Here is a 25,051-nt window from a genome sequence, read left to right as displayed (position 1 = left end):
CAGTGATGAAATTGAAATCAAAATAATGCGCCTAGCTCACGGAACAAATGAAGGAATAACGAACAAAGTAAATCTTTTTATTATCTTTTTAATAAGATCGTGGGAAACAAATAATGATAAGAAGAAGAAGATGACAAAGAAGAAGAAGAGAAGAACAAAACTTTCAAGTCACAAAAAGTGTTGTGATAGTAATTTGTCTCATCTCCACTGCAAGGAGTGAATCATGAGGTGCTGTCAGGATGTTTGGTGAAAACTCCATATTCTCTGATAAATCAGAAAAACCAAGCATCCGTTCAGTTTATGGTAAAAACCACAGAGGAAGTATAACCCAGGCTTACAGCACACCTTGTTTATGATTTGTATTTTCTGCTGTTTTTGCCTAAAACTGCTTTCATTTTGATTTTATTAGCATTTCAGTAAAAAGGGGAATGCTACCAACAGCATGCCGGATACTCTGACACTCATACGTGTAGCAAGTTTAGGTCTCCAGTGTGACTAATTTGCAACTTTGGACCATACCAACAATGCCATGAAACACTGAGGAGTCGGTTTTCTTGGAAATGTAATGGTAAAAGAACCACATGGGGGTTTACCTCACTTAGATAAGTCAGCATTATTATTGCTAATGACCTCTGTGCTTTAAGTTCCTGCTGGCTTTATGTATGTCACATGAAATAATGCAGAACACATGTTGAATTATGGTCTCATGTCTCAGTCTAAGAGTCCATAAGTGTTTATGATGATTTAACAAGTGGCCACAAAGTACAAAGCAGTTTATTTGCAGTAGCCTATTTTCTCCTACTTTACAAACCAAATAAATGAAAAAAAAAAGAAGAATATTGTGCTGGGTTGGTCACCTTGGTAACCTGATAACCATGCCTGCAGCTCTTTGTTTTTACACCACTCCAGCGGGTTCAACCTCTGATGGCAGAGCCATTAATCACCACTCACACAGCAAGTATGTTTTAGAATCAGCATGCTGACTCACTTCCAGTACAGCACTCAGCGCTCTAATAATCCGGTTCCATGCTCTAGCAGAGCTCCACCTCTTTTGTTCTGAACTATGTTTCACCTTCCTGACATTAAAAGCTGTCCACTTAAAACGATCCGTGCTTTGGAGACACTCATACAGAAAATACCTGGTGAAGCCTCTCCCGTGCCAGCTCATCCAGGTGTGGGATCTATATGTGTCAACAGTCTGTAATAATGAATAATCCTGCATGCTTAGTGAACAGATTGCAGACATATAAACTGAGCCTGTTGTGTCTGTTTGATCATATATGCATTGCATCATTACAGCCAGGGTACTTCTGGTCACAAAACCAGTGAGTTTCCACCAAGTAAAGACGCTTCATGTCGGGAATTAAAATGCGTTGAAGATACCACTGACATAATTTGAGGCCAGCAAGTTTGCACTCAGTCCAAATTCCTCAAATCCCTCAAGTTCTCTCTTAACAGTGGTCAAAGGGCCCAGCCAGTGCATATGGCATTCGTCATTGCAGAGTTTTGTTACTCACTTGCGGTAAATACTCATGTTAGTCTTTACTTGTGAATCCGCTGACGGCCAAAACAACTTTTTCCCACCTAAAATCAAGCAGACGAAGAAAAGTGAAGGAGAAGAATACCAAAAGCTTAAGAAGTTTAAGCAGAGTTTTTACCCATTTGATGATTAGTCTAAGATCAGGTTTTTATGTCTTTAAAGTAAGTGAACCAAATATTTGTCTAAATATTGATAGCATCTCTATCTGTGCACTGATGAGCTGTGTTGTTTTCACTGATGTCCCGCAGCTGCAGTTCAGGAGGTAGAGCAGGGCATCTGCTACTTGGAATATTGGTGGTTTAATCCCCGAGTTTGCCTCCAGTCTCCAGTCTGCATGCTTGAGTATTCCTGGGATAAGATTCTGAGTTGCTCGCCTATGCCTTCATCAGAGTATGAGTCTGTGTGAATGTTGTCTTGTGTGAATTGGTGTGAATGGATGCATGATGCATGTTGTATAAAGCACTATTTAAGAACCATTTACCATCTTTACACCTTCTGTGTTATTCAGATGATGTGTTTTATTGTAAACTGGTTGGGGGATTTATTTCAAAACTAGATGCGTCACTATGAATTTCAGCAGTGTTTTCTTTCACATTTGTGATCTCTGTCATCAAAGAAAGATTTAGCCCTGCACTCCATGTTTTCGGTCAAGGTCGCTTCCCTCGCCACATTGGTGACCTGTCCGGGGTGTATCCTGCCTCTCCCCGATGACAGCTGGGATAGGCCTGAGCCCCCTCCGCCCGGCCCCACCCATTACGGCCCTGAAATTGAGAAGCGGAATAAAATGGATGATGGATGGATCGATTATGGGTTGTGGAGAATGATAAATCAGATTTGGACATGCTTTTTACATTATTACACTGAAAATGATTTTCCGAGCTTCTCTTAAATCTGAGTGGCTCATCTTTGAGTGTTTTAGCTTAGCTGAGGATGGACTTTTTACAATTAATACCATTTCTTTGATGAATGGTAGATGTCTTTCTAACCAGGCAAAGAAACTGTTTTATCAAATTGCTAATCAAATAATAAAGAGGATTTTGCTTTCTTTTTCAACTTTTTTTTTAAACACGCTGAAAGCAACTAGAAACAAAGTATCGATCCTATCGCACTAATCTGATATCAATACCAGCATTAATGTCGATACTATTGATATTTGATTTGATGTCTATCAGTAATATTTTAAGCTTCTTTGCTCTTCTACTTCTAATATCTAATGATTTATTTTACATTTATTGAACAGCTTTAGTTAGTTTCAGATTTCTAAACTAGAAATTAAGTACAGATGACACCACATAATGATTTCTGAGACTACACCCATCTTCATCATCAGCTCTAATTTTTTTAAAATCTTGACAACCGCAGCTGTAAAGTTTCCTAAATGCTTCTTGCAAACTTGTGACGCAATCGTAATCTGTCAAAATCTGACCACAGACGAGCAGAAAGAAACAAACACAGGAACAAGCAAAGAAATACCACACACACACACACACACACACACACACACACACACACACACACACACACACACACACACACACACACACACACACACACACTCTATAGCACTCTGCGTAAAAGATTACTATCAGATTAATGCTACCCAGCATAATCTAGAGTTACTGAAACAGGCCCTACAACTTTCAGTATCACTGACGATTACTCATTTATCGTCACTAAAGAAAAAAAAATTGAGGCATGAAGGTATTTCTGGCTTTCATTTAATACATCATGATTCATCTTAACTTTCTTTGTCCACCCATCTGCATGCAGTCAAACACATGGCAAAAAATTGTATTGTTTGGGTCACAATGCACACGTATTCCACACCATATCGGTTATAGCCAGAAATTTGTTACTTAAAGTTCTAGTTTTTTTGTATCTCTTATTTTGTGCACCAAATATTGATCCTAATACGTTAAAAACAAAGTAAACCTCTCTCTCTGTTTTGATAACAGATTTTTTCATTCATTCATTTTCCACAGAAGTCCCGTCGGCCCATATGTATCTACTTTATTGGATCTCCATATACTTTTTTTGACTAAATTAAATTAGATATAAATCATGAATGTCCACCCAGCAAAATATCGTCCACAGGGTTGAATTCAAATTCAATACTGCTGAATACTGTATGTGGGTAAGATGATGTGTTACAGCATGAGCAACAGTTAAAAATTAAGTCCATCTGTTCCCTGAAATTAAGATGGCAGTGTTTGAGTTTACAGTGACCGAAAAACAAATGAGTTTTTCTCCACTTAATCTCAATTACCGTACGTCGAGGCTCAGAAGAGGCCCTTTTTACTCGTCACTTCTGTGTGGAAGTGACACAGAAAAAGAGGGATGGAGTGGAGAGATAGCCACTGTCTTTTTCCGTCAGTGTCAGAGTGGTGCTAATGACTTCACCCTCTGCGTTTTAGTTGCCAAGTGTTTGAACAGGAGTCATTTGTTTCAGCAGGACAGTGTAGGAAGGGGAGAGCAACGAGGAGGTGGCGCTGATGGATGGCGGCAGTATGAAAGGATGAGCCTGATTTACCGAAGGGAGGGGAGGCTTTTGTGACTCACAGGGCCCTAAGGTAGAGCTAGTAAACAAACCTGCCAGTGGAGGTGCATGGTAGGTAGCTGCTGTATCCATGGTGACCATCCTTCACACTCAGATGTTTCCCGGGAAAATGAACTCATGTTTTGGACACAAACACATTTGCCGCCCGTTATGGGCTTAGCATTTTACAACATTTAGCTTCAAACCTTTTATGAAAGCCTAATCTGCCTGTTGACACACTTGTAAATCTATTAATCTTTAAACAACAGTCTAACATTTTAGGATAACACTAGAGCTTATTGGATTGTTGACTTTATACAAGAAATTTCCTGATCTTTAAAATTTAAATCAAAGCTTTTGTCTCGTGTATGTAAATAGGTTAGCTTGACATGACTTCCAGAGATGCTACCAAAATAGATGCTGAAATCTGATATTTCCTGTAATGTCTGTTGATGCCACTCTCTTGAATGGCAAACATAGCACTACATGATTGTTTAATCTTTAAACAGTAACTGTATGTGTACGTGTTCATTTAGTATATTTTGAATGAGCCTGGCTTGCAGTTTTTTGTCTTTCTAGCCTTTATGCTAAGCTAACTGGCCACTGGATATAGCTATATCCATCAGATAGGATGATGGTCACATCTCAAAATAGGAGTGTATATTTTTTAGATTCACATAGACAAGAAGTTTAATGCTACTTTCATATGGGTATTCTAACTATAAACTGCAACGTACAGCTGGGTAGCCTAGCATAGGATGGGAAACATAAACAGCTAGCCTCTGTTTAAACAGCAAAATCCACCTTGTAGAACCTCCAAAGTTCATTAAAGTACTTTAATCCATTTTTAAAGATTCACAAAGGAAGCAAAATGTAAAATAAAACACAAGGTGACATTTTGTGTGAGGCAATTTCTCTCCCTGGCAAGGTGGGAAGAACTAAAGCAAACCGGCTGCTGCCTGCAGCTACGTTTTCTACGGTTTTGGAGTTTTCCCAGTTTTCCCAGAAAAGGCTTTCAGTTCTTAGAGTCTCCTGTGTACGTGGCCGTGGCAACAGAAAATGAAACAGAGGTTAACTGGTGGGAATAAACCTCTTAAAAATACATTAAAAACAGCTGTTTAGCTGCCATTCTTCTTATTTTTAATTTCCAGGTTCTTGAGTCTATTTCAAGTTCAGGCCAATTTTGAAAAAGTGGTCATAGGAAACTTTGATTGTGTGTGTGTGTTTTTTTTTTTAAATATAAAATGAAAACCTCTTTTGAAAAACCTGGATGTAGCCTCGAACTTTGTATGGAAAAAAAATGTAATGGATTTGAATTATACTGTGGACGTCAGTGGATTTAGGACAAAAATATTTCAGTTGTATGTGTTTTACATGTCTGTGCATACTGCTAATACTGTCTGCCTTTTATGTGCCACTTGGACCTTTAATCTGACTCTTGTGTTTGTGACTAGATCTGACATTTCCTCTGGTGATTAATGAATGTATTTATGCATCTATCCACCTTTAGTCTGGTTTTAAGGAACTGATCGTGGACTTCAGGAAGACCAGGAAACACTTGACCCCTGTTTCAATCCAGGGGGTCAGTGTTGACATTGTGGAGGACTATAAATACCTTGGAGTACACATTGACAATAAACTGGACTGGGCTAAAAACACCACAGCACTTTACAGGAAGGGCCAGAGTCGTCTCTATTTTTTGAGGCGACTGAGGTCCTTCAACATCTGCCAGAAAATGCTGAGGATTTTCTATGAGTCTGTGGTGGCCAGTGCGATCCTCTGTGCTGTTGCATGCTGGGGGAGCAGGCTGAGGCTCGCAGATGCCAACAGACTTAATAAACTAATCCGTAAGGCCAGCAATGTTGTGGGGATGGAGCTGGACTCCCTCAAGGTGGTGTCGGAGAGGCGGATGCTGTCCAAGATAAAGACAATGTTGGATAACACCTCCCACCCACTCCATGAGATGCTGGTCAGTCACAGGAGCTCGTTCAGTGAGAGACTGAGATTACCGAAAAGCACCACTGAACGACACAGGAAATCTTTCCTGCCTGTGGCCATCTCCCTGTACAACGCATCCACTTAACACACTGTTTACTGCTACAACTGCACATGTTTCTTTTCCAGCTATTTATTTATGAGTGACTTATGTATGTATGTATATATATATGTATATATTATACTATTCTTAGTTAGTGTATTGTCTGTCTTGTCTTAATGTTGGTTTATAATGGAGCACTGTAACAAAAAATAATTTCCCCCAGGGATCAATGAAGTATTCTGATTCTGATTCTGATTTTACACAAACATACGCTTTTTACATATCATCTATTAACTGTTACCTCAGAGAAAATGAGGGGTCATCTTGCCACCTATCTGTGAAGTGGAACAAGGCAACTGTAAGTCATTAAGATTACAGTAAGCACGAACTAGCCTTCTACTCTCTTTTTCCTACTGTGACTAACAAACTCCACCATCTCTACAAATGAATTTCCTCTGGAACAAGTTCCTTTCTCTCATGATTTTTTTATTCAATGCATTTACTTTTCCATACAGTACTCCAGATACTTCAAAAAAATACAATGTAAAAAATAAAATAGGCAAATAAATACAAAACATACAATTTTCAATAATCAGCAAACTTTAGCTTCGTAAACATTTATTTTCAATAAATAACGAATAAATAAGCATTCATGCTACACAGCAGTATCTCTCCTAGTGGTACTTTTGTTGTGCAACTCATATCAGAATTTTTTTAGTATCGCCTTCATGCTGTCTTTCATCCAGTCTTTTATGCACAGTACACGTTTGCCCTTATGAGGCAGACATTGCCTGCAGGTCAGTTCATCCTCACAGCCTCGCAACTTCCGCCTCTCACTCCGATGTGGAATCTCTGGACGTCTCCGGTCTCTAAAGTTATTCCACAACCGGGCATGAAAACTCCTCGGACTGAGGTATTTATTCCGTCCAAAACTTGACAGTTTCCACTGCGTGTCTGTCAGCTTATGTCCTTTTGAAGAGTCATTGCATTGTAGGGCAGTGTTTTATCATTTTTTATCTTCCAGTCTTTTAGCCCGTCTTGGTTTTCCTGGTGAGCTCCAGGTATGTTGAGGATTTGAGGAAGCGAGGGTAGCAGTCTTTCTCCATCAGGGTGTAGATTTTGGATTGGGCCACATTGAAACAGGACTGGCTGGGCTGCTTCATGTTCTCTTTGGTGATCGCTTTGGTTTCATGGTCGAGATTTACCTGTAGACGGGACAAGGGAAAACAGTCAATTGATTATCAATAGTTAACAACAAGATAAGAGAAACCAGCAGTTTGATAGAGTGTGTCTAGTTCTGCTTATCAGATATTTACCTCACGGGGTGCGTCGGAGCCAATGAACTCATCATAGATTTTCTTTGCCTTGCTAGCTAGTTTTGAAGGCTTAGTTGTTTTGTAGTCTTCACATGCCAAGTAAAAGGCAACATTTTCCTCACTGAACTCTGTCACCAGGAATGCTCTGAAAAGACACAGCCCATCTGGAGAAAGGAGAAAGAGAAGAGAAAGAGTTAACATCTCATAGAAAGCTCAAAACTTATTTACATTTACTTCTGTGAGTGATCTGGTGGACTTACTTGGGCTGGTCAACAGATTGTCAAATGATTCCTTCCATTTAAGAGGCTCCTCAACATTAAACCTGCAGAAGCAGAGACAAAGTAGTTAGGAAATGTTCCTACAGTATCCAGGATTCACATGAACTCAACTGAAATGCCGAAAAAGAGATGCTGAATGAATGTCTTACCTCAGTTTGTCGCTTTTCTTTGAGTGCCCAGTGATGCTGTCTGACTTCTGTAGCAAACTCCCAAAGAGAGCTTTCAGCTCTTTTGCCCTGTTAAAAAAGGAGGAAAAGTTACAGTGAGATTAATCCGTCCTGTATTTTCTACAGATGACAACATCATAATCTCTTGTTTAAAAAAGAAAAATCTGATATAACATCCTCACATATCTCACCTTTCGAGGCAGGTGATAGGCAGCGAGTCGCGTCCTCTGCACATGATGAGTCGTATGTGGTTCACAGAGCCGTCTTCCTTGTTCTAAGTGAATGAGCTCTCAGCTTGTCTGCTGTCTGTGTGGGAGTGTGACTTCTTATAGGTTTTTCCACTCTGTGACATCATGCCTCTTAGCCAATGAAATGAGATGTGGGTAGATGAGGAGACTCCTCCACTCAGATTTTTCCTCCTGGCTTTACTTCCTCAGAAATGAGCAACGTTTGTGACTGAATTACTGCCCAACACTCCGTGGTCATCCAGGGTGTGAGAATGCGTCTGCGTGGGGTGAAGGGCAGTGTGTTAATGCATTTCAATGGTTGTAAAGGAGAACCAGACATTCTCACAAGGACAGAAGATCCCCTAAAGTGAGAACATTTTGACAGTGTTGATTTTTGGGTCAACAGGCCCTCCATACGTAAAAGGCTGCCCTTCGGTGCTTTCCAAAATCTGGACTGAATTCGTGTCCGTTACTTGAGTAAGGTACAAAACAATATATCGGCTTATTATCAGTGAAAAAACAGGCTTGTTTATTTATAATCTAATTTTACAGGTTTTTACAGAACAATATTAGCTTTGTCTGTTTATTAGAGACAAAAAGTATACAGCAATATTTTCATCAAAAATTACTTATGCATAATTGAAATTCTTTTTCATGACTACTAATTTTTAGCTTTTATTACTGCGTCTTGTGAACCAGTTTATTAGGTACACTTGGCTGCTGTTACTGCAGATTTGTTAAGATAAACTAGAGACGGTTGTGTGTAAATATCACAGGAGATCAACAGTTTCTGAGATGCTCAAGAACAGCGCATTTAGCACAAACAACCATGCCACATTCAGAGTCACCCAACTCGCCTTTCTTGCCCATTCTAGGGTTGCCAACTCCCTGAAAAATAAATAAGGGACACCTCGTGGCCAGGGCCGGGCGACCCAGTTGTCTTCACCCTTCCCAGTGTGGTGAATTTTCTAGCTCTTTTTTTGTGTGTGAAATTATTTTTTTTAACCCTTTGACTTGAATTTGATTTAAGTAGATGTGTATTCTTTGTGACATGTGAAACAAATGATCATTTAGCCATTTATTTTTAGCTCAAAATGACAACATTAACACATAAAACAGGTCTCTTTCTTAAACAGAAGCCTGTCATGCTTAACTTTTGAGAATATAAGTAAATCTTTCTTTAAAAGAACTCTGTCCTGCTTAACTTAAAATAATAGAAAACAATAGAAAGAAAAATATTCTTGTAACAGTGCACATTTAGTGCATTTAGTACAATTGGCTTCAGCTGAGGTATTATTTCAGCTTTTCTAATGCTAATCAGCTGCTCCTGTTTGTAAACCCGCTTGTTCCCATGATTACGCATCATAACTCATCATCATTATTCATCTGTGTATTACTTTTATGTATTAGTCATCTATTTGTTGTAATCATCTATCCTTGCAGTCGTTTATTACACAAAATAAATTATATTATCACACTTCTGGCCACATAGCGCTGATATTCACTGCACATGCCCATATTAACTTTTTCCAGCCAGGTGTTTTCCTTTTCCCATTCTTCCCTTTCTCTGAGGGGAACAAACATTGCTGCTCTAATGCTGGGCTCACACTGTGCGGTTTTAGGCCCATTTTGAGCCGATTTTTGAGTGATCGGACCGATTTTGGCCTTCATCGTGCGTCGTGTAGTATACGTGGGGTAACGAGAAGTGATTAACACCTCACGACCAGCTCCCGATCATCAATCGCTCGTGAAGGTGTCACCACAGGCGCTCACACTGCTCACGCGCAAACACGTAAACGTCGGTGAAAAAGACGGAGCAGCACAGCAGTGCAGCGTGTGATCTGGACACAAGCGATGGAGGCACAACTTGTAGAACTTCGAAAAGGCTCGGATGAGCTTTCCAATGTGGCCTCACAAAATGATCACGACCACAACAACCGTGAAAATAGTTGGATCTACATCGCTGCTAAATCACAGCTGCCTGATCATGTTTTTCATTTGCAATTTAGCAAAGTTGATGGTGGTGGTGTGTCTGTGTGAGTGAGAGACAGAGAGAGCGAGCGACAGATTTTCTGTTATAACCTTAATTTTATGGACGCACAGTGTGAGCACTCAGGTCGCATCAGAGCATCGGGCGGTATAGTGTGAGACCTGCATCGTGACCTACCAACTTCTAACCCCTGCGAGTCAATCGTGCAGTTTGAGCAGGAGCTGAATAACGCGACTGAAAAAATCGCACAGTGTAAGCCCAGCTTTAGGTGTACTGTCGTCCGAGACTTGCACCGCAGTGACGGCGTTTGTTTCCCTGTTGGCCATGCTTCTTGTTGTGGTCATCTGTTGTCTTCCGGTATTTTCTCCGTAAGCGACCTTTCCTCGACCAATGAGATGAGCGGTAATCTGAATTGTCATACTCGAATTGTCATAAGTGTGCTGTCAGCTCATTGGTCACAAAGCAGGAGAGGGGCTGGGAATTATGTTTTCAAACAAAGCGTTAATTCCATAAACATTTATAGACTACTTTTGATTCTCACTGTATTACGGGACAAAGTGCGTCCCTTATTAGCTCAATACGGGACGTGTACTTTTGTTTCTAAATACGGGACGATTCCGTATTTTAAGGGACGGTTGGCAACCCTAGCCCATTCTGATGCTCAGTTTTTGTCTAGTGACTGGTGATTGGTAACTGGTAACAAGCAGTTGAACAGCTGTACCTAATGAAGTGGCAAATAAGTATATGTTTACTAGGGGTGCAACGATATTCGTATCGATATTGAACCATTCGATACAGTGCTTTCGGTTCGGTACTGTTAAGATTCAATATTGAGGAAGGGTACAAGAGGTGATCGAAGAATAACCACACTGGTCCGGCCGGGTGAAGTCAAACGAAGATTTTAATGAATACACGCGTGGGAAGAAAACTCTGTACGCAGACAGGAAGTAGTCTTCGACTTACTCAAAGCATGAACAGATATTTTATAGCATCAGGGTTTATTTACTGACGCCCCTTCATACGTCACATACATTTTATACATAGATCAGATCAATATCATGACTTTTCACCTAGAAAATCATCTTCTATTTTCATGGCTAGCCCTTCCTGTCTACCTTTCAGTTCTTGTCTTGTTCCTCTTTCTTGCCGAGACACCAAGAAACGGTTCCTCTTTTACCAAGACAATTTTGCAGTTACAGCCAAACATAACTAACCTCTCCTCTAAATAAATCTAATTTAAAGTGTGTGTGTGTGTGTGTGTGTTGACCTCACATGCTCTTTGTGTCACCTCTTACACTTCTGACCTTTTACCAGACCAGAAGCTCACTGAGACTATGTGTATGTCTTCTACTAAATAAATGTTTTAATCAAGAACCTCTACTAAAACCTTAATATAAAATGATAAAGCTATCTGTTACATTGTTAAAGCCTCGTCTTAGCCTGCGGCTCAAAATAACTTCCTGTCTTCTTTCTGCATACAACTTCCTGTCAGCCTGCAACTCAGTCTTTCTGAAAGAGACACTGTCTAAACCTTGGAATGCAATATCCATGCTGCAAATTATATTATTAATGCAATAACAATTATTTAACAATAGCAGTAAAATAATTTCCCTCCTCGACACTCCCCCTTTTGACCTCTGAAAACCAGAGGTCACAATACATTGTGTCCTCACGCAGACCCTTCTCTGGTGGTCTCGAACCTCGAGATCTCCAGGATCCTCGCCCCTCCTGTGGTCGCCGAGATCAGTCTTCTGCAAAGGAAACAAAACACCTTTTCTTGCATCTCCCTAACTTATCCTATCTGGGACTCTTTAATTAAAAGCCTGATCCTAATTATCTTCTTAACTTATTGACTTGTATTTGTGTATACTCTTCAACGTTACTCATCACTTTAAAATTCTTTTAAGCGCTGGTTTCACGTCCAGTTGCTCGCTCTACTTTCCCTTATCTGATCATCAACATCCTATGCACAAGTTGTCGCTGCTGCAAGTTAATCTACTCCAAAAGAAAACAACCACTTCAATCAATTAAGTTTAAGCATATAAGCAATTACTCCTGTATACATTTCATCATAGCTAAATGCTGCCTTGAAACAACTCCTATGTGTTAACACTAACTTCATTTTAAAACCTCACATTTCCTATGTTATCACCTGTTTTGGTATAACCTTTTTATTTCATTTTGCTCCCTTAATGTAACAATACCTTCTAATTCTAATGTATCAGACTTAACCAAAATATATGCTTTCCTTCCTCTTTGGTCCTTCTTTAAGTTCAGTTAAAAGCTAAATGAATTTAGGGCCTTTTGCCTGGAATCAATACTGTCATGTGTGTTTCTTAACTCTGTGTCTGTAAGCGTGTGCAATCCTTCATGAACTCATATTATCCTCACAGTAGATTGGCTAATCATAGCGCTAGCCAAAGGCTCGTGACCCTCCAGAGACAAATTTGAGCCACAACTCCTTTAAAAGCACAAAATGCAATATGTATAAAATAGTTATAACTGCACCTGAAATACAAAGTTAACATCATCATAAACATCTTATGGTCATCAAAGCAATGGGCAGGGCTGCGACCCAATTTAGCCCTGTCTGCGCACAAATTTTAGCCAACTTGTTTTCCAAATTTAGGTTCATCCTCTCTACCTCTTGCAAATCTTTATTCTTGAAGTGAGTACCATTGTCTGATCTAATTCTCTTGGGAAACCCATGCCTTGGAATGTAATGATTAAGCACTTAATCACACTTTTCGCGTCTTCACATTTGGTCGCCCATGCTTCGGGCCATCCAGTCAAAACATCCACACACACCAACAAATACCTCACCCCACCTGGGCCTGTATCAATCATGTCGGTATAATCAATCACGACCTCTTCTCCTGGCCTTCCTGGCATGAGAACCTTACCAGCTTCAGGTTTTACTGCTGGCTTTGGGTTGTGTGCCCCACAAATTAGGCACGTTCTGGCCCTTTCCAGTATCATCCTTCTCAAATCAGGATGCCACCATCGGCACAAATTTCTCTCCATCTGTTTCACTCCCACGTGACCAAGCCCGTGAGCCTCATTCACCTTTTGTTCCGCCATTTTGGCCGTTAAAGCGGGACGCCCATCTGGCCCCCTCCACAAACCGCCATCTTGCCAGGCTCCTTTGTTTTCCCACACCCCCTTTTCCTCTGGGGATGTCTCCTCCTGAGCCTGTCTAACTTCTCCCATGCTATTAGTGCTACCCTCCTCTTCTGGGGTTACCTGCACCAGTTGTCTCTGTCCTTTGTAGCCCGCTGCTTCCTTTGCGGCTTCGTCAGCTTTCTGATTTCCTCTTGCCACCATACTGTCTGCTTGTGAGTGGCCTTTGCATTTTATAATACTTACCTCGTCTGGGTCCTCCAGGGCCTTTTTGTGACAGATGGGTGCATTAATGGCCGTTCTGAACCCGGCTCTCTTCCACTGAGCCAGTTCCACATGAGCTGCTCCAAACGCATATGCTGAGTCAGTGTAGATGTTCACTCTCATGTTTTTAGCCAACCTCAGGGCTCGAGTTAGGGCTATCACTTCAGCTCTCTGGGCCGACTGTTGTCCCTCGATTTTTCCTTCAACCTGGGCTTTCTTAATACAGTCATGTGGTTCTCCTGACCCCATTAGGTCTGCCATATTTATTCCTTCATGTGTGAATATCAGATTTGGCGCCTCTAAAATTTTGCTGAACCTTTGTTGCGTCAGTGGAGTCATTGTGAATGCCTGTGAGTTCACATAGGCCACTACACTGTGTGTAGTAAGCACTTTCAGTGGGTGTTCCCTCACTATATGTGCTGTTTTCTGAATTATCTTTGCTACTCCTGCTGCGTGTTGTGTGCATGTGGGATGCCTTGCTTCTGTTGAATTTAATCTTATGCTGACATACATAAGTACATCCCTACCTCCCCCTTTTTTCTGAAACAACACACCATTCACAACTCCCTTTGTTTCTGAAACATCAAGATAAAATGCCTCATCATAGTTAGGTGTGGCCAGATCTGTGGCTCTTGACAAATCCTGTTTTAGTGAAATGAACGCTGTCCCTGTGTCCGGCGTCCAAGGCAATTCAGCCTTCAGATTTCGAACACTAACTTTCTTGATCAAGTCCCTTAAAGGGGCCGTTTTACCCGCATAGTTCGGAATGAACTGCCTGCTGTAACCTGTCAAGCCAAGAAAGGAAAGCAACTCCTTCACAGTTCTTGGTTTTGGATGTGTCAGAATTTGGTCTCTGTGTGTGTTCATTAACCCCACTGATCTGTGTACGATCACCCGGCCCAGGAATGTTACCTCTGGCCGGACCAACTGAAGTTTTTCTTTGCTCACTTTGAAGCCACACTCCGCCAATCTGTTCAACACCACGAGCGATGCTGCCGTACAGGCCGCTGCTGACGGGGCTGCAATAAGAAGATCATCAACATACTGTATTAATTTACAGCCCCCTGGCAGTTGACATGGGGACAATGCCTCTTTCAACACCTGATTAAAAATTCCTGGTGAGAGTGCAAAGCCTTGTGGTAGGCGTGTGTACCTAAATTTGCGACCTCTGTATGTGAATGAGAAAATGTCTCTGAGTGACTCGTGCAGTGGGAGACAAAAGAATGCATTCGCTAGGTCAATACATGTGAACCACTTTTGGTCTTCAGTTTTGTGCTTCTATTATGGTCTGTTAAATGGTATGTCATACTTCAGCCGGAACAGGACAGGCGAACAGTTAGCTAGACCCACATCTGTGGGCCCTGCGGACCACAAAGTACCAGGCAATTTTGAGAGCTCAGCTACTGCATCAGGATGATCCATTCTTTCCCTGTCATGTATTCTGGAGATTTCTTTATGTTCTAAGATCACTACATCGTTGGACAAACAAGTTATGCGATATATTTTACATTTTGGTGCATACCAGACATTTGGAATTTGGGTGCCTTGCCAGCATGCGTTGTCCAGCGCCCGCTTGACCATTGGTCCCAGATCTCTTGGCCCATGACCCTCGTGGACCGCCAATGTAATATGAGGGGCTGAATCCTCTCCCACATTGTACCAAGGCAGTTGTTCATCAGTAAATTTCACAGCCGCGGCCACACCTTCTGGTCCAACATAAATGTTATGTGTTTGCACATTCCACGTCTGTCCCTCAAGATCAGACTGGAACTGTTCCCAATAGATATCGTTATCTTCCCTATCATAAAAGAGTGTAACGTGGAAAGGATCTCGCGGAGGGGAATAGACGGCCAGGCTCATCATCCAGGGTCTCCATAGCTGATAATGACTCAGAATGCCTACTTCCACTAGCCTCCCCCAGTAGATTTCGGCAGTGGGTTGTTCAGAGTTCTGGACTAGATATTGAGTCTTTGAAGGTGATCCCAGTTTCACAAGCAGGTCCCTGCCCATGAGATTTTCCAGGCACCTGTCAGGACACCACATATTGGTGCTTCAAAGTCTGTTTTCCCAGCTGTGTCAATGCTGGATCATCATCATTGACAGCATAGGTTCTGCCGTCCCCACGCTGTTCAGTTTCTCCGGGCTCCATCAGTATTGCTCCCCCTCCCAGCCCCAGTCGGCTACTGGGTACTGGGGGGCTGGTGCTGCATTCGGGTTTGGAGCCTGATGTGCTCCCCTGTAAGCAACTCTTTGTCTTGGGCCTCCTTGTGCCTGGGGTTGATAGCCTCGCCTCTGATAATTTCGCTGCAATTCAGGGCATTCTCGGGACCAGTGTCCTTCTGCTCCACAGCTGTAACAGGCAGTCCAAGACACATTGTTAGGATTCCCTGGATTCCGAGCCCTTTGTCCTCCCCCCACGGATCCACCACGCCCTCTCTGCGGTCCACCGGTCCCCCAATTCCCTACGGGTTGACGCTGCCTTGGTGCATTGGCGGGCCAACGGTCATCAGGGTAGAGACCCGGATCCTGATCTGGCCAGTCAGGCACAGGATCGGGCTGAGGCCTTGCCACCATTATAGTCTTATTTAGTTCTTTCGGTTCTTTTTTTCTTCGCATTATATTTTTCGCGAGCCTCACCCAGCTGCAGCCTAAGCAGCTGCGCCTGTACTTCATCTAACTCTTTCTTTTGTGTGTTCGTCAAATCCTGTTCCTGCTGAAGTCTGTGGGTCACATGTCTCTCCCACTGCACCGAGTCTGCAACGGCAAAATCTGGGTTCTTTTCCAAGTCAACTGCAACCTGATTGGGCAGCCCTGCCAGCACTGCCGAACGACACCACGCTCTACTTTCACCCTCCTTCCCCGGATGTATTCCTGTTCCTAACAACCATTGTTCCTTTGCTTTAGCTAAACACTCTCTGGGTGTGTTTTTGGGATCCCAAATAATTTTTGGAATGGCTCCAAAGTTAGGAGTTGGGTCCTTCTCCCAAACTGCATCTGCTAAGTCACTCTGCACCTCATGATATTTCAGGTCATTTGCATATCTGGTTGTTTGAGCTATCTGCTCTACATCTGCTAACCCACCACCCAGCATACAACGTCCGGCCAAAGTGCGAAAGTCGCCCAGCGCTAATTCTTCTCCTTCCCAATGTTCTCCCTTGGTTATTGGTGGAAGTTGTTTAACCAATGCTTCCAAATCTCTCACCTTATAGGCGCGATAAACTGGTTCGTTCTTTGGACCTGCTATTAGAGGCAGACTTAAACCAGGGTCAGGAGCTCCTTGTTCAAAACTCACTCTTCTACTCTTCCTCAACTTTCCTTTCCCCTTTGAGCTCTTAAATATGGGCTGTCTCTGTGCTTGGTCTCTCTTCACACTTCTTTTCCTCAAAATTAGGCTTGTACTTGGTTGGGGTTCAGCTCCTCCATCTTCGTCCTCCTCATCGTCTTCTTCTGATGACGTCGCACGGTCTTCATTCTCCTCTTCTGGCCCTCCCTGCATTACTCTCTGCTTTATAACCTCCAATGCCGTTAATGCCTCTATGGACGCACGTAGGGCCTCATGCATTTGTCCATACACTTCTCCTTCAGTTTTTAACACCAAGGTCAGAGGTATTTTATCACCCAGCCCTTTCTGTTGGGATATAATAGGTTTACTTACCTCAACCTCCATCGCTTGGCACTCTTTCTCTGCTGATTTTGATACTCCAGGGGAAGCCAAGCGAACAGCTTTCTTAAGCTGTTCGAGCTGATCCTTCAGAGGTTTGCATCCCCTTTTCCTACTAGGTGTCGCACCCGAGCTGTCAGCCATTCTCTGAAACACAGACTTACCTCTTCCAATGGTTCCTCGGATTAGTGTTTTTTCATTTATTTTAAACCCATTAACGGCGCTGCGCGTCCCTTGTATACTTTACAGCAACACACCCTCAAGGGTCCCTCAACTTGTCCCGTGCTAATAAGTCTAAAACCAAGAAATCACCTTTATGACATTATGTCAAAGCTTTCTCCATGTTGCACAGCCTGCCACAGGTCTAACAAAAAAATCGCTGCCCGAGAAGGCTCCCACATATCAAGGTGGTCGTTTTCACAAACTTCCAGCAGACCCTCAAATAAACAAAAACAACGACCCAGGCAGGCTTCCAGTTCAGCCTCCTCAATTTCTATGCACACTGAAAACTCATGGGGAGATTCTTCTGTCTCCCCGTGTCCTACACAATTCACCTCCAAATGATCCCCTACAATTGAAATTTCAGTGTGGAATGACGCAGAGATTAACATTTCCTTATTTATTCACTATATGTAACCTGAATTTTCTCTCTCTTATCAAATAACAAAGGTTATCTTTACAATTTGTTATTAAACTACTAATTAAGTTGCTTTTTATGGTGTCAGTGATAAACTGCCCCTAAAAAGTCCACTTTATTGCGTGCTCATTGAGTTACTCCTATCAAAACTATTTAACAAGTTCAATTTGCACATACTCATTAATTTGTCACGCTTATTAGTGGCTCATGGTTGCTGAAAGCCTATGTCTGACTTGACCACAGAGTTAGAGCATCATTCAATCCTCTCAGGATGACCACTCCACTTACTCTGCATCCAGTCAGCTCATGAATTAACAACCCTTGCAGACTGTAACCCTTTTATTTTTTGTTTATGCCTTCAAATCCACCTTAAATCTTCTTTACCTAACCGTTGGTTTTAAACACAAACAATTCTTATATTCTATTTTGAAACGCTGTCACCATTCATATATTTACAATGTTGTTATTTACTAAGCCAGCATTTTAACTGCAGACATTTATCCACATTTGCAAACAATAGTTATAGAGCTGAATGACACACAAAACCGAAAGCATAGTCCTCTCATGCGCTCTGCATCAGCTGCCTCATTTGCATGCACACACACTCTTCATCTAAGAATAGCAGCAGGCAGTCAGTGCATTGCTGACTCGACCCACAGAGATCTTTTTTTTAATACAGAGACGTCTTATATTTACAACTGCACAGATTTTAAACCTTTTAACACCTATCAAATTTCGACAAATTTAACATAACCGTTTTTTGCGATCAATTAACCAGTATCAAGACTTTAACTGTTTCTGGCCTCATTTCTAAAATCCCTAACTCAATTTAAAAGCGTCAACCAACCCAAACTTTGCCTGAAGCTCTATTTCTGGCATTTCACAGCCAAGGCTTACCCCGAAGTGTTAAGTTAAAGTTACACGCCCGAAGACCACTTCTGCTGGCCAAAAAAGCGCAGATACCGTTGCAAACGGTAAGGAGATTCTAACTCCTAGCTATTTTGGAGGTTCCCAAGTTCTCCCCGGTTGCCAACCGTACTAACCCTATTCGCCGATAGGTCAGGGCCAAGCGTCCTTGGCCGGGAGGGAGCGTTACCTCCGAGAACTGCGCTTCCTAGCAGACTCGAACTGCCGTTCTAGAATAATTTATAATACTTTGAAACAACAATCAACACCCGAAACAAGTGTATAACTGAAGTAGGTGCAACCTAGTGGTCAAATGGAGACTCCAACTCACAAAATGACCGCTCAGGTCCACTCTTATGACCAAATTTGGACTCTAACCAACACAATAACCAATTCCCTACCAACTACTTGAGACTCTAACTCAATTTCTTTGGGACTTCAACCCAGTATTTAAACTTTTCTTATCAGACTCTTAACTACTTTCATTTCTTCTTAGCAGAACTCTAACTGCTTCAACTCATGAGATTTTCATCAAAATCAAAACAGACATCCACCAGTAACTTCAGTGAGTAGACTTAAATTTTATCATATCCAATTTGGCACACTTTGGAAATAATTCAACAGGTAGTGCCTTACCTTTTGGATAAGCCGGCTTATGCCCACTCACTTAGACCACTGGAATTCACGTCTGCCCGTCAGACCACCCAAGACCCCGGATTTCTCCGTCCAAACCTCCAACTCTCCTTCCCCAATAACCGGACGAAGCCCCCAAATGTTAAGATTCAATATTGAGGAAGGGTACAAGAGGTGATCGAAGAATAACCACACTGGTCCGGCCGGGTGAAGTCAAACGAAGATTTTAATGAATACACGCGTGGGAAGAAAACTCTGTACGCAGACAGGAAGTAGTCTTCGACTTACTCAAAGCATGAACAGATATTTTATAGCATCAGGGTTTATTTACTGACGCCCCTTCATACGTCACATACATTTTATACATAGATCAGATCAATATCATGACTTTTCACCTAGAAAATCATCTTCTATTTTCATGGCTAGCCCTTCCTGTCTACCTTTCAGTTCTTGTCTTGTTCCTCTTTCTTGCCGAGACACCAAGAAACGGTTCCTCTTTTACCAAGACAATTTTGCAGTTACAGCCAAACATAACTAACCTCTCCTCTAAATAAATCTAATTTAAAGTGTGTGTGTGTGTGTGTGTGTTGACCTCACATGCTCTTTGTGTCACCTCTTACACTTCTGACCTTTTACCAGACCAGAAGCTCACTGAGACTATGTGTATGTCTTCTACTAAATAAATGTTTTAATCAAGAACCTCTACTAAAACCTTAATATAAAATGATAAAGCTATCTGTTACATTGTTAAAGCCTCGTCTTAGCCTGCGGCTCAAAATAACTTCCTGTCTTCTTTCTGCATACAACTTCCTGTCAGCCTGCAACTCAGTCTTTCTGAAAGAGACACTGTCTAAACCTTGGAATGCAATATCCATGCTGCAAATTATATTATTAATGCAATAACAATTATTTAACAATAGCAGTAAAATAATTTCCCTCCTCGACAGTACGCATATGTATCGAACAATACAAAATTTTTAATTTATTTTATCAACTTTCCTTCTGATGATGCTGTCTGTGTTGAGCGCTCAGTGTTGAGCGCTCAGTGAATCTGCGTTCGACTACTCCGCCTAGGCGGAGTAGTCGAGCGCAGATCCACTGAGCGCTCAACACAGACAGCATAGTCAGAAGGAAGAGTGCAGGGCAAGCTAGCGAGACAGAAGTTAAGCTCTCCTTGCAACATGGACCTCCCCCACCCTCATTCAGATCTGGCATTTGGAATTATTTTGGTTTTCATGTGACGTATGACCCTGAAGGTAAGCGAGTCATGGACTAAAGTAAAACAGTATGTTGGATGTGCCATGCAATGCTCAATTACATGGGTGGGAACTAGTGTGTTAGCGCAGTTAGCTCGTTAACGTGTTGGCTGTCTAGCCCCATGCACGGGCGATCGGCGGTAGCTCGTTAACGGAGATTTGCCGTGTTGTGGCGTTAAGGTCATTTCAACGAGATTAACCTGAAAGCACTAGTGGGAACACAATGAATATGACTGCACATTTATGCCGACATCATCCTAGTGCAAAGACAAAAACAACAAGCATGCATGCTACAAACTTTAGCCGAGTCATTTAGACAGCTGTTAGCACATGATTCTCCTTATATATGTTTAATATGCTGCTGAGAATATAGCCCAGAAGAAGCGGATAGTATAGCTTTTATTTTGGAAAGAGCCATTTCTCTGTAATAAACTCTCTTTTACAAAGATGAGTGATTCCTCAATCAGATACAGGGCTTGCAATATCGCTAGCCCGACGTCCGGAGCTAGCAATCTTTTCAGTCAGGCTACCAAAATCTATCTCTGCCCTGCCCGTCGGGCTATTGTAGGAAAAATATATGTCAATGCTTTTGCATTCTTTCAGAAATGTAGCTGGGTAATTATGTCATTGGCATCGGTGAGCCACTGTCAATATGTGACATATTGAAATCGCGTTTGAATTTGCGCTTGTTTTTTTTGCTTTCACTTTGCAATGACAGCACTGATCTGTGAGTGATGATAATTTGTGCACCAATTCCTCTGACATCGTCTTATTAATCGTTAGCTTACTATGCAAACATGACAAGTGAAATCTCCCGCAGCAAGCTTAAACATGTGAGAGGTTGATCGCGCAGAGAATCGCTGAGCTTATGTGAGTGCGTGTGTAAAAGCAGCAGGATATATATTTGACTACGATGACCTTCACAGACAGATATACATTTCAGTTCTGCTGAGCCAAATAAGACAGGTCAGGGTGAAGAAGTGACAGCCAAAGAAAAGCTTACCACAAAATGGAGAAGTTATGACAAATCAGACTATAAGGCAAAAAGAAAGTGCAGCTTTATGGTTTCATGGACAAAAGAATTTCTGTGGCTGCAATATGACGAGCTATATAACCAGGGCTGCACATAAGTGGTCCGCAGGTGCGCATTCGCTGTCAAAATAAAAAACACGCACAAGGGTTAGGGTTAAATTTAAAAACTGTACTTTTGAGTTAAAATATATATTTATAATTTTAATAAATGACAAATTAAAAAGGCATGAACATTTTATTTTGTATCGAAAAAATATCGAACCGTGACACCAAAGTATCGAACCGAACCGAACCGTGAATTTTGTGTATCGTTGCACCCCTAATGTTTACATATACAAAATATTCAGTATCTAGATATCAAATATAAGCGGACTGCAAGTAAAATAAGTAAAAAGTACACTATATGAGATAAATAAGGACCTCCCCCCCAATTAATTACTCTCATAGTTTATGCTTTGACTTTAGCTTTCTAAGCTTTTTAAACATACATGTGATACGTTCTCTGTCCAGGATAGAATTGGGAGGGAATTGTTTTGTCAGATATCAGTATAGAGTATAACTGAGTGAAATGACCCCAATAATTGGAGGCAAGTAAAAGAAGACCAAGACAAGTACCTATAGTGTCTGCCAGGTGAGGGTTAGACTTTTGATTATTAATGGGAAAATAGATAAAGAATCAATTATAAAACAGGAAAAACAAACTAAAGCGTATAATAAAAAACGTGTAAATGGTTTCAGTACTAAAAATACAAAAAACAAAAAGCAAAAGATTTCTCCTCACAGTTATATAAAATAACAGCAATTGTTCCTTGGGACCAAAAGTCCCATATGTATGTCTTTATGCACTTCATTATCTTTTCTCGATGGAGAAATCATTTAGCTTCAGCCTGTGTCATAGAAAAAACACGCCGTCTGCACTTCCAGCCTTGCCTGTCTTTTCTTACCAGGACCTGACTAAACAGAGGTAATTGTCTCCATATTTAGCCCCAGGGTCGAGAAAAAGGTTGGTTATTCAATCCGAGAAATCTATTTTTGGACTGGTAAGGGAGCCAGCAAACAGTAAACTCCACTAATAGCTCATTTCTCATTGAGTTTAACTAAATGGACAGGAAGGGGAAAGCAGCCAGCCGGACATGAAGGCAGAAAGTTCACTGATAGTGTCTGAGCCACCTTCCTCTGGCGGCAGCCACAAACAATACTTTCCCTGTAACGGGCCTACACTAATGAGCTTCTCTTCTGCTTGTTCCAGTGAAATACAAGCTACATTCCTGCAAGGAAAACGTACAAAGATAAGGCAGAGCGACTGCTTCATCTCCTTTTTGGTGCTGTAGGAAAGCAGCATTTAGTCATCTTTAAGAACGAGTGCAAAAATGTATCAAGTGTTGCAGTTACTACTAGAGAGTATGCTTGGTTACAAGTAATAACTTTTTTCCACATACTTCTCCCTTTCTCTTTTAGCCCAGGAGGAATCTAATGAGAATAAATACAGTGAAGTAGAGACTTAAAGGCAGAGAGATAATAATGAACTGAAAGTTACTCTTTCTGTTGAAAGGGAGTTTTTCCTTCCACTCTCACCAAGTGCTTCGCCAACGATCTTTAGCTAACAATATAAAGAGTCTTGAAGCGACTGATGTTGCGCTATATAAATAAAATTGAACTGAACTGAATTAAGCCTTTTCAGTCACTGTGAACTTGTCTTAAATTCACAGCGCTGAGGTGGAGCTCAGTGCCTCGCAGTCTCACTCTTGGGTCAGTGGTTTCATCATGTTCTTTAGCTGACCTGCTGGAGCCTTTTGTATGTGATGTGATGCAGTGGTGATATATGGTACTGTAGCTTAGAAGACTTTTCAAAATGCATCAAATACATTCAGCAGTATTGGATCTACAATGTGCTTTGTGTTACCTTAGTTCAAGGTAGTGATTACTCTTTAATGTTACCTGCCTTACATGTATATCCTTATGTAACCTTTTGCATCCTTCTGTGTCTCTCCTTTTTGTAAACAGACAGTTCACGATATGAAATGATTCTGCATCAGTGACACAAGAGATGATACAATTGATGTTATATCACTGAAAATTCAGAAGTTATACAAGGCCTGGATGTGTCCCTGCACCTATTAAAGTCCAGTGACTCAGACACACAGAGGGCCTGATCTGATCTGAACTTCTTGCATCTTTATGCGCGTCGTGTTGTGATTACTGCTGTTGATGTTGTGTGGGTCAAACAACGGTGGCACACACACACACACACACACACACACACACACACACACACACACACACACACACACACACACACACACACACACACACACACACACACAGGATGATAGAAAGTGGCACAAAGATATTACAGTCAACAGCGTGATAAAATTAATGGGCCATAAACTTGTGCAAAAACTGGGTCATTTAAAGAATATTTGATTTTATGAAACCTGTCTTGTTCCTCACCATTCATCTTTCACAGTCAGCAACTCTGCCCCAGTTAGGTCTATTGTTTAGGAAGAAAAGCATATGATTTGGTGCAATATTAAAGCCTTTGTGCTTGAAAAATATAATAAGAATATTCTGGTCAAGGCAAGATGAGGAGACTATCTGAGTGTGTCAATTTACTGGCAGACTAAAATAATATGACACACTTATTAATGATTGAAATTTTAGACAAAATGCACTTTATTTTGCATGTATTAGACGCCAGTTCAGCAAATTTCCCAGTAAGATAAATCAGCATATGACATAAATAGTACTCATTGTTTCACTATAAAACCTTTAAAACCATTCATATGAGTTACCTACCCGAAACACAGCAACACATAGTGTAGAGTGTTCACAGCAGAGCATTTAGTATCTACAAAGATGTTTTTCTTCAGAGCTGAAGGAAACCAAACACGAAAGTCACAGAAAGGTAAACACTGGATGGTCCTCAGGTGGGCACCACCGTAATGTCAAATAAGTGCATTTTAATTTAAAGTGTAACTGTTTGCGAACCAGTCTACTATCCCAGCTCCATATACTCTGGATGATTCTGGTAACACCTACTGGTTATCTGTGCAGCTGATGCTTTAAGCTGCAGGTCCCAGAATGCAAAGCCGTTCAACCAGAACAACAATGACAGACGAGCTCATTTTGAGCTGATCTTGAGCACAATTTGTGTGTATTGCGGACAGACGAGCGGACGCCTTGCTATGGTACATTCTTATCAGAGTGTAGAGATAATAAATGCTAAATACTATTTGATATATATATGAAATTTACAAGATCATTCATACACACTGACCTTCTGTAATTAAGGCCCCAGTCAACCGGCTTTAGTGAACCCCCCTGGCAACCATCTTCACTAGGGAAAAGTTAGCAGGTTGCTGGAGGTCGCTGGTAGTTGCTGGCGTGGGATCGATTGTAAAGAGGCCGCACTGTCACCTGTTATGCATCGACTCATCTGCGAACAGTTGC

The 25,051-nt window shown here is 41.5% G+C and overlaps 2 protein-coding genes across 2 annotated transcripts; both read right to left on the bottom strand.

Moving 5' to 3' along the window:
* Positions 1–6,579: 6,579 nt before the first annotated feature.
* On the bottom strand, positions 6,580–8,164 carry rgs5b (regulator of G protein signaling 5b). Its single transcript, XM_026149838.1, has 5 exons — positions 8,067–8,164; positions 7,858–7,944; positions 7,691–7,752; positions 7,431–7,594; positions 6,580–7,319 (listed from the first exon to the last, which is right to left on the bottom strand). The coding sequence occupies exons 1-5, from the start codon at positions 8,108–8,110 to the stop codon at positions 7,143–7,145; spliced, it is 534 nt and encodes a 177-aa protein (XP_026005623.1). The 5' UTR covers positions 8,111–8,164; the 3' UTR covers positions 6,580–7,142.
* Positions 8,165–15,656: 7,492 nt separating this feature from the next.
* On the bottom strand, positions 15,657–17,811 carry LOC113010822 (uncharacterized). Its single transcript, XM_026150045.1, has 3 exons — positions 17,692–17,811; positions 16,114–17,449; positions 15,657–15,826 (listed from the first exon to the last, which is right to left on the bottom strand). The coding sequence occupies exons 2-3, from the start codon at positions 17,279–17,281 to the stop codon at positions 15,657–15,659; spliced, it is 1,338 nt and encodes a 445-aa protein (XP_026005830.1). The 5' UTR covers positions 17,282–17,449; positions 17,692–17,811.
* Between the last annotated feature and the right edge of the window lie 7,240 nt (positions 17,812–25,051).

The sequence above is a fragment of the Astatotilapia calliptera genome, chromosome 18 (assembly GCF_900246225.1).
Source record: "Astatotilapia calliptera chromosome 18, fAstCal1.2, whole genome shotgun sequence".
In the NCBI taxonomy this organism is placed as follows: domain Eukaryota; kingdom Metazoa; phylum Chordata; class Actinopteri; order Cichliformes; family Cichlidae; genus Astatotilapia; species Astatotilapia calliptera.
Note: the sequence above shows the minus strand (reverse complement) of the source record. Positions and strands in the feature narration are given on the sequence as shown.

Excerpts from the sequence above, each read along its gene's own strand:
- LOC113010822 (XM_026150045.1), bottom strand. The coding sequence starts at position 17,281 with ATGGCTGACAGCTCGGGTGCGACACCTAGTAGGAAAAGGGGATGCAAA. Across the intron at positions 15,827-16,113 it reads GCTGCTTAGGCTGCAGCTGG|CTGTGGAGCAGAAGGACACT; the intron begins GTGAGGCTCGCG and ends TGCCTGTTACAG.
- rgs5b (XM_026149838.1), bottom strand. The coding sequence starts at position 8,110 with ATGTGCAGAGGACGCGACTCGCTGCCTATCACCTGCCTCGAAAG. Across the intron at positions 7,945-8,066 it reads CCTATCACCTGCCTCGAAAG|GGCAAAAGAGCTGAAAGCTC; the intron begins GTGAGATATGTG and ends CTTTTTTAACAG. Across the intron at positions 7,320-7,430 it reads GCTCCGACGCACCCCGTGAG|GTAAATCTCGACCATGAAAC; the intron begins GTAAATATCTGA and ends TCCCGTCTACAG.